This window comes from Suricata suricatta, chromosome 11 (genome assembly GCF_006229205.1).
Source record: "Suricata suricatta isolate VVHF042 chromosome 11, meerkat_22Aug2017_6uvM2_HiC, whole genome shotgun sequence".
NCBI lineage: Eukaryota > Metazoa > Chordata > Mammalia > Carnivora > Herpestidae > Suricata > Suricata suricatta.
The window spans coordinates 51630716-51641185 of record NC_043710.1 but is presented as its reverse complement, the minus strand read 5'-3'; the positions used below and the strand labels follow the sequence as shown (position 1 = coordinate 51641185).

The 10470-nt window shown below is 36.7% G+C and overlaps 1 protein-coding gene across 1 annotated transcript in view; it reads left to right on the top strand.

Moving 5' to 3' along the window:
• LOC115272561 (olfactory receptor 52B2-like) overlaps window positions 1-8562 on the top strand; it is an 8850-nt gene extending 288 nt beyond the window's left edge. The window contains exon 2 of the mRNA XM_029915601.1: window positions 7748-8562. Within this exon, the coding sequence (XP_029771461.1) occupies window positions 7748-8562 (815 nt within the window). The remainder of the gene's footprint in view (window positions 1-7747) is intronic.
• Window positions 8563-10470: the final 1908 nt, after the last annotated feature.

Genomic DNA, 10470 nt, shown 5'->3' with positions numbered 1-10470 from the left:
CATACACAAAAATAAAATCAAAATGGCTGAAGGACCTGAATGTGAGACAGGAAACCATCAAAACCCTCGAGGAGAAAGTAGGAAAAAACCTCCTAGACCTCCACCGCAGCAATCTCCTACTCGACACATCCTCAAAGGCAAGGGAAATGAAAGCAAAACTGAACCCTTGGGACTTCATCAAAATAAAAAGCTTCTGCAAGGCAAAGGAAACAATCAAGAAAACTAATAGGCAACCAACAGAATGGGAAAAGATAGTTGCAAATGACATATCAGATAAAGGGCTAATATCGGAAATGTACAGGGAACTCACCAAACTTCACAATCACAAAACAAATAATCCAGTGAAGAAATGGGCAGAAGACATGAACAGACAGACACTTCTCCAAAGAGGACATCCAGATGGCCTACAGACACATAAAACAATGCTCAAAATCACTCATCATCAGGGAAACAAAAATCAAAACCACACTGAGATACCACCTCACCCCAGTCAGAGTGGCTAAAAAGAACAAATCAAGAGACTATAGATGTTGGAGAGGGTGTGGAGAGATGGGCACCCTCTTACACTGTTGGTGCAATGTAAAGTGTTGCAGCCGCTCTGGAAAACAGTGTGGAGGTTCCTCAAAAAACCATCAATAGAACTCCCTTATGACCCAGCAATAGGATTGCTGGGGATTTAACCAAGAGAGACAGAAATGCTGATGCATAGGAGCACATGTACCTCAATGTTCATAGCAGCAATGTCAACAATAGCAAAAACATGGAAGGAGCCTAAATGTCCATCACCTGACGAATGGATCAGTGAGATGTGGTATATATTCATGATGGAGTACTACATGGCATTGAGTGGGATTGACATATGACCTTTTGTAGGAAAGTGGATGGACCTTGAGGGTGTCATGCTGAGTGAAGTAAGCCAGGCAGAGAAGGACAGAAACCATGTGTTTGCACTCATAGGTCTAGCAGGAAAACAGGAGAGACCTAATGGAGAACCAGGGGGAGCAGAGGAGGGAGAGAGAGTTGGGGAGAGAGAGGGATGCAAAACTTGAGAGACTATTGAATGCTGAAAATGAACTGAGAGTTGAAAGGGAAAGGGGAGGGGGGAAAAGAGGTGGTGGTGATGGTGGAGGGCACTTATGGGGAAGAGCACTGGGTGTTATTTGGAAAACAATTTGACAGTAAAATATTATGAAAAAAACCCTAAATGGATAAGTAAGAAAATTTACAAATGCAAAGTAGCTATTGAAATAGTTAGAATGAAATTACATACATTTCAGATTGGAGAATTACTTGGCCCATTAGCTCTTCTGCTGAGAGAGGTTATGCTTTTGTGTAGATGATCTTTCCATACTCATCAACCCTTGGACTCACCACTTTTTGGTCTTCGCTTTCTTCTGGAGACTTAGTGACAAGGGCCTGACTGAGCAATTCAGATGCCCTTAGAGTTTTTTGCAGTAAAGTGTAAGAACATGAAGGAGGCAGGCAGCCTGGGTTCTGTTTGGGACATTCTCATATAGTCCATTTCCCCAGAAGCCATATGGCACAATACTTGCTTAGAATTATTTTCTCTCTGTCGCCTTGGCACTCTAGAGACAGACTCTTCTTCAGTAGATCACAGTCCCTACTCGCCACTTCAACAACAATTATGTGCAGATATGACATATGCAGGTAGCCTTCTTGAACATGCAGAATTGGAAAAAGAGAGTAAACATATACAACCCCTCTCTTTCCAGGTGTTTCTTTCTGTATCACAGCCTAGAACTCTTCACTCTCAGATTTTTGACGTATAAAAAATCTAAGTAACCTGGGTTATCCTTGATTCTACTTTATATACCAATATTGATATCTGTGCTTTGCCCGAGGATTTAACTAAATAGGAGGTCAAGGCGTCGCTACTTTTATGTCTTTTGTTTTCACTGCTCATTAGGTGCCCTCAGAAAACCTCAGCTGTCTTGCCTCCCTTTCCTGGAGACAAGATCAGATGGCAATAGTGTAAAGCTGCTGGAGAAAAGGAATATTCTAAAGAGGGGTAAGATGTTGTGTTACAAGAAATATCACAGTGGACTCAGGACCTGAATCAACAGAATTAAGGAGAAAGATACAATAAAAATGATTTCATGGCATCTTGTCAATTTGATAAGGAATTTCCTTCATAGAAAATACTAGTCATCATCCCATCATTTCCTCACTCCTGCTGCCCTAAAGCACATGTGAATCTTCAGTGCTATTTTGTTCTCTGACCCTGTTGACATTGATGAAGTGCTCAGGGTCTCATTTTCCATACTTTTAGTGATGAAGTGAGTCCCTGAAGTGGTTGTGTCATCCTTGATCTTACCTGTCCCATATCACCAGAAGCTGCTCACCTGTCTTTTTTATAATCTACTCCTTGTTCAGTTAACCTCAAAGGTATTAATAGCTCAGACTGCCTCAGGGAGGCCAAGAAAGTGGCCCTGCTGTGTGCATGCATTCATGTGGAGCCTAAAGTATGCTGGAGCATAGCCCCAAGTCCTCAGAGTTATTCTCCCACTATTTTTATTAAAGATCCATGAAAAGAGAAAGAAAACAAATAATTTCTTTAATAGAATTTGTCTCATGATAAAACTATTTTCCGTGGAGGTGTATTTGTTGGTCAAAACTACAGATCTGTTTCTCACACTAAATTCTTTCAAATTTATAATCACATTGGCTTTGCATAATGATTTTTGACATGATTGAACACACATAATTCCTATTCCAATGAGAATATATCATGCAGTAAAGACTGTTTTTAATGATACAGTTTTCAGAATTACAATGTCCAGGGCCACCAAACAGTTCATTAATTTCATGTTCCACACTTCACTTAACCATTTTCCAGTTCTTAGATATATGTCTCATTTTTAATGTTACAATTATTAGAAACAGATATGAAAAAGATCAATTCTTTATGCAAATATGATAGGAATATAACAGAAATACAGAGAAAAGAAAGACAAAACTACTGCTCTGAACACTACCCTTCAAAGAAGTTTTAAGAGATCTTATTCCACCACCATGCACATGGAATTTTTTCACATTCTTGCATTTCTTCATTAAATAAACTCATTCATTAAATCAACTATTTTTTTTTTTTACCACTAAGTGATAGGGAAATATTCTAACTGGCAGTGTAATAAACAAAAGAGACAAGGCCCACAAAGTGAGAACTGTCTGCTGAAGGGGAAGAATTTGACAATAAACAAATTCAAAATAATATTTCAAGGGGTGAAATATTGTCAGGAAGCTGCATAAAAATATGCCTAAATGCACAATGCAAGAATGTAAGATTCAAGGATGCCTGTAAATAATCTAGGAGAGGTTTTTTTGATAAGCTGCACATAATGTTTTTTGAAAGATAATGAAATTATATAGAAAAATTCTAGAAGATGCAGTTCAAGGAAGATAAAACACATAGTTGTTTTATTATCAATGTTGTGTTTATATTTTTTGAGGAGGTCATCAAAAGAACTTGAGGGCTGGTTAACCCACATGCTACACCTAGGCAATTTCTGGCCTCTCATCCACTCCACTGTCTTTGGAATATATGTTCTGCCTACTATTCCTGCACTAGGACTTGTTCCAAGGACACAGCCTTAAGTGAGTAATGTGTTGCTGAGACTGCTTGGAGGTTATACATTGCAAAATCCTACCAAGGGCTTTATATGAACTTTTAAGATTCTGGTGGACTGGTGAAGAGAGCTATTCATCTTTTGGGCACCCAATATAAGCCTCGTAAGTTCCTTTGTTTATTACACCTGCCACTTACCTCTCTAGAATGGCCTGCCTCTTTCTTTAGTTTTTTCCTGCCCTTGATGTACGGGCAAGTTTGTGAAACAACAGTTGATGACCAGCCAGAAGATGGAGTAAATGGGTTCCAGATCATCTATCCTCGGGAACAAATAAACTACAGTGTCATTGATAAAAAAGGTCTCTTATTTCTGATATATTATGGATTTCACTTGAATATTTACTTGTCAGACTGCCCCCCCCCATCCCTTAAAATGCAGGTAGAGGAATATCTGTTTTGATAGTCACTATATCACTAGAATCACTTTGGAAGGCAGTTTGGCACTTCTTACGACAGTAAACATAATCTTACCATATTAGCTAGTGATGACACTCCTTTGTATTTGCCCAGATCAGGTGAAAATTTATTTTCACACAAAAAGTGGTACCAACATATCTAGAGAAGCTTTACTTATATTTATCAAAACTTGAAGGCCACCAAGATGTCCTTCAATAGGTTAATGCATAAGCTATAGCACTTCCATACCATGGAATATTATTCAGCAGTAAAAATAAATGAGCCATTAAGCCACAAAAAGGCAGATGGGAAACCAAATACTTATTACTAACAGAAAGAAGCCAATCTGAAAGGGAACCAATACTGAATGTTTCCAACTATATGACAGTGTGAAAAAAAACAAAACTATAGAGACAGAAGATCAGTGGTTGTCAGAGGGCTTGGAGGGAAGGATGGGTAAACGTGTGGAGCAAAAGGGCTTTGGAGAGCAGTGAAACTCCTGTGTATGATACCGTAACTGTAGATACATGTCTTCATTTATGCCAAACACATAAATAGCCAAAACACATAAAATGTACACCTTAAAGAGTGAGATCTAATGTAAATATTGCTTTTAGCCAATAAAAATGTGGTGATATTGGCTTAGAAGTTATGACTATTGGATCACACCTATGTGATAGGTTTATAATAGGGGAAACTGGGTGAGTTGAGGTAAAGGGATTATCTGTGGACTCTCTACTTTCTGATTAATTTTTCTATAAACTTAAAACTGCTTTTATAAGTAATATATATAAATTTTTAAATCTTCAGATATTTCATTTATTCCAAATATTTTAAATCTTCAAATATTTCAAATATTCCAAATATTTTAAATCTTCAAATATTCTGTAATGCTTTTCCTATAGAATAACTTCAAAATATCTCACTTAAGGACACCTGGCCATGTAGGGACATGTATTTATATAGCCTTAATTGTTAAGCTTTATCATAAAGACTTTCATGTTCCAGAATAGTCATGCAACAGTATTCTCCAAGGACTACATACTGAACTATCAAAAAAGTGCGGAGATGTTGCTCAGAGACTTAGTTTAAAATGGAAATTATCCAATGCAGTTCAAAATTGGGAAATATAATCACAAATGTGAAAGGTAGTCAGCTCATCCATATACTACTGGGTCTCAGGTGCAAAAGCAATCACACATCAGGTAAAATACCCAAAAGACGTCTTGGCCCTGAGGTTATTCTTTCAATTGTTGTTATAGATATCTATGTACAATGCAGGTGGTATAAATATGCCTTCACATGTTCTCTGAATCCCTATAAACTGGACATTACATTTCTACCTAAGACCTAAGAATATCACTGCAGACAGTGCTAAGAGAAAATTCAAGACCTGCCTTTTTATGTTCCCAATTATTTAGAAAACTCATGCATCTGAAAGGTAAGTTAGAATAGTTTAGTGGTTAATACTGTGGGCATTGCAATTAAGATTCATGATTTTGAAACAAGATTTTCATACTCCTTAGTGATGTGACCTTGGGAAAGCACTTGAGTCCCTGAGTTCCCTTCTGTGTAAAAATAGGTACTAACAATACTTACTTCATATACTAGCTGTTGCCATTAAAATGGATAATCCAAGTAAAGTGATTAGAATGAGTTTTAAGAAAATGCTTAGCACATGGTAAGCATTTATACATATTTACAATTATTATTTTTACCATTACTGCTATATTGCCTATTAGGGTGCTGAAATGTGATATATCTTCTATTTAAATACGCTGACATTTTCTGTGTGACTGCTACATAGCAAAGCCAGGCACTGCTGGGAAACAACCAGATAAAAGAAGCAAAGTGTCAGTCTTACCAAGCTAATAAAGTTGTGATTATACCTCCAAAATACCTCCAAAATAATCACTCAAAAATTCTCTTGGACTTGCAATGAAAACCATTTCATCTCTTGTATGTGTTTGCCTTTTGATGAAAAATTTTGTTTCTTCTTCCTCATCTCAGTGAGAGAGAGAGAGACAGACAGACAGAGAGACAGAGAGAGAGACAGAGAGAGAGACAGAGAGAGAGGACAGTGTGAAGGAGAATAGAATAAATATGTGTTAATTCATGTGATAATGTGCCCTACTTCTTTGTTAAGCATTTGGATAATCTGAAGAGTTTCAATTAACTACTGAAGTGTAATAGACATCTTGCACTACAGTGGATTTTTCCACCCTTGTGGTGGTGTTTCATGAAAAGTGGACCCTTTGCAGATTCTAGATTTTGGTGGATTTTTTTTTTTAGTTAAAACAGCATTTATTATCCATCACTTTGAAACTTTTCATGATTTGCAGTCAAAAAGTGTTTATAAATATCTGGTGCCTTTACCAAAAGCATTGCATTTGATTACAAATTTGACTAATTGAATTGTTGTTTTATAAGCCCTGGGAAAAGATATTTGAAGTGTTTTTACAAGAAAGATATTTTTATTAAAAAAATTTTTTTGATACGTGAAAAGTAAGAACTGCTGTTACTTTAAAAATTTGCTAAACTGTAATCTTATTCTTTTGTTGGTGAATGTGAAGATTGTAGTCACTCTACTCCACAGTTGGGTCTTTCAATAATAGGAATTGAATAATCATGGAATTTGACATCTTCAGCGACTGTCTTGTTCTGATGAGAACATTCTGTACTCTGGAGTTTTATTTGCCTTTGTCTTCCTTGATTCTATTTCATGATCTTTGAGAGTTTGCACTTGTTAGGGTCTGAATAACACTACAACTTTAGCAAAGTAGTTTAAATTTCATGTTAATTAAACTATCATCTTCAAGAGTTCAAATGAGAGGCAGATTAATAAAGCATTTCCTTTACTGTAGAAAAAATAAGCAAAGGAAACATCACTCATACTATCAGTAATGGGAAACAAGATTGGAATTTTCATGCTGACACATTATGTTTCAGTTGACCATCCAACCCATGGCCTTTTGTTAACTTTGTCAAAGAATGGAACAGGAACCCTCTCCAGTCTTCATTTCAGTGTTACATAGAAAAAATAAATAGAAACTACTTTTTGGCATTTAATAAATTATTATCAAGTTAGAAAGGCAAAAACTATATACACAACACCATTGAAAGTTCAAAAGACATTTATATAAATTATGTGTTTGTAACAATTAAGTTTACAAAAATAAAAGTTTTACCACTTATTTTTCTGATTCATATTTTTTTCAGAGAGAACAAGATGCCCCATAAAAGGGAAGTGGTATGCCCATAATCTTTCAGGTTTGGGACAGGGTTTTTTGTTTGTTTGTTGTGTCTGTGTATGTTTAGGAAGCTGTAAGCCCAGCATGGGGCTTGAACTCAGGCTCAAGACCCCAAGATCAAGAGTCACAAGCTTTACTGCCTGAACCAGCCAGGCATCTTTATTCAGATTTTTAATCATTTTTTTCAGACCATTTCGTTTTCTTTCTACTTCCAGAATTAATGGTTAGGTCTTAACTAGGATGAAGGAATAAATATGTATTTCTATTAGTGTTTACTCCAGCTATTTTCTCTCTGATTTTCATATAACAGACTTGGGCCACCTGTCTATAAGAATATCCAATTCTACATGCACTCATCTCACTGCCTTTCTGCTGACTGGAGTCCCAGGCTTAGAAGACTTCCAAATCTGGATCTCCATCCCCTTCAGCGTCATGTACCTTTTGGCTGTGATAGGCAATGGCCTGGTTATGGCAATGGTGGTTGGGGACAGGAACCTCCATGAACCCATGTATCTCTTCCTGGCCATGCTGGCACTCAATGATGTTCTCCTTTGTACTGTGACAGTGCCCCAAATGCTTCTTATCTTCTGGCAGGGCCCTTACCCATTGACATTCCCTGCATGTCTCACACAGATGTTTTTTGTTCACGCTCTGTTCCTTTCTGAATCTGCTGTTCTCCTGGCCATGGCTTTTGATCGCTACGTGGCTATCTGTACACCACTCCGTTATGCAACCCTACTTACAGGCTCTCTCATTAGCAAGGTGGGTCTGGCTTTGGTGGCTCGGAGTGTGGCTGTGGTCACTCCTGGTGTCCTCTTCATTCTCCGGCTACGCTTTTGCCGGGAAAACATCATCCATCATACCTACTGTGAAAACATGGGCATTGCCAAGTTGGCCTGTAATAGCATTGCCCTCAATAGCATTTATGGGCTCACTGCTGCTCTCCTCACCACAGGGCTAGACTTTGTCCTCATCTCCCTGTCCTACTGGCTAATCCTGAGAACAGTCTTCCAACTACCTTCTAGGGAAGCCCGGATAAAAGCCTTTGGGACATGTGGAGCTCATATATGTGTCATCTTGATATTTTATACTCTGGCTTTCTTTTCCTTTTTTACTCATCGCTTTGGAAATCATGTGCCCAAGCATGTCCTTATCCTCCTGGCAAACCTCTACTTACTGGTGCCACCTACTATGAACCCCATTGTTTATGGGGTAAAGACAAAGGAGATAAGGATGCGTGTACTAGGGCTCTGTAACAAACCAAAATGACCCAATGGTTATGAAGCAACATGGAAGAGGTGGTCCAGGATGGGGGATCAGGTTTAAAAGTCAAATCTGAATCAATCTGGACAGATCCATTCCCAAAACACCTAACCTCTGGATAGAGCTTAAAATAGTCACATTTCCAAATGCTGTCTTCCCAACATGGGGTAAACAGGAAGCTAACAAGGAACTGTTCCAGTTCCATTAAGGAATATCTCAACATAATGAGATAATAATCAGTGGAATGTCACTGTAAGCATAGGGGACTTAAATATCCTTTTTAAATGCCCAATGCCTCTTTTATATCAATTTGCTATGGACAGGAAAAATGTAAACTCCATAAGTCATGGCTTAGTTCAGATTCCAACTTCATTGTTATATCCACAGAATCTAGAATATAATAAAAATTAATAAAATTTTGCTAAATAGATACATGCATTACCTAATCAAAAGCCAAATGTTAATAATTTTATATAACAAACTCCCTACTATGTCCTTATGTATTAAATAGGACTTATACTTTAAATATTTCTTTCCTTTCCTATAAAAAACCTTTCTGTTATCTTGCAGAAAATGCTGATATCTCCTTTAATACCTTAGTGTAACAAAGATTCTTTGTTACACACAAATGAAAGTCACTTTAGTTAGATTAAGTAAACAGAAAACCAGGATGAAGCATGGCCTACAACCAAGCAGTTTGAATATCTGTGACTCAGGAAGGACAAAAGCCAGACCAATTGCCCCATATTTGGTCAGTTTGTTAAAACAGCCTCAATCTGTTACATCCCTTAATATTCTGATTAATAAGGATGAAATTGTGTCAGGGAAAGTCTCAAAAAATATCGTGGCAAACAGTAAAGATTATGTTCACTGGATTCATTTGGCTCTTTTATATAAACATCTGTAATTTCTCTAGTTTATTGGTTTTTGCACACCAAATATTCCTACTAATTTCATTCTAGAGTAGCCAGGGCAAACTGTATTATCTATAAATCTGTCTGTTGTAATTCCTGTATGTAATTCCTTTTCTCCTCTAAAGGATATTCACCTGTTAATTAACAAGAGATATAAAATCTATCTTTGGCATAAGACAATAAAACAATTGCATCATGTAAAGAAGATGTGGTGTACATATATATATATGTATATACATTTATATATACGTACAATAGAGTATTACTTAGCGAAAAGAATGAAAAGTATTGCTAAGCAGAATTAGTCAATCAGAGAAAGACAAATATCATATGACTTTGTTCACATGAGGAGCTTCAGATACAAAACAGATGAACATAAGGGAAAGGAAGCAAAAATAATATAAAAACAGGTAGGGGGACAAAACATAAGAGACTGAAATATGGAGAAGAAACAGAGGGTGACCAAAGGGGTTTTAAGAGGGAGGATGAGCTAACTGGGGAAGGGACATTAAAGAATCTACTCCTGAAATCATTGTTGCACTATATGCTAACTAACTTGAATGTAAATTTTAAAAATAAATTAAATAAAAATGGCATCATAAACATAATATAAACATATACATGATCTAGTGGTTGAATTAATTGAATAGAGTGCCTTGAAAATATTTATATTGTTATCATTCTTTACAAATGCATATGGCTGTTTCTAGACTCTATATGTAATAAAGTAATCACTATGTTTTCTAAGGAAATTATGGTTTTATTATTTAAGATATCAGATGGAATAATTGAATGGCTAAGTGGGATAATGAAGGATTTTGCAGTTCAATGCTTTATATGAAGAAAATGCCAAACACGTAGATGACAAAAGGCATAGTGATCTTCTTTACTATTATATTTTTCTTGCCACTGTGTGTTGCCACCAAGAGCCTTCTGTAGCATCAAGCTGATTAATGTATAACTTTAAAGATAATATTTGATATTATGAAAATAAGTGCAT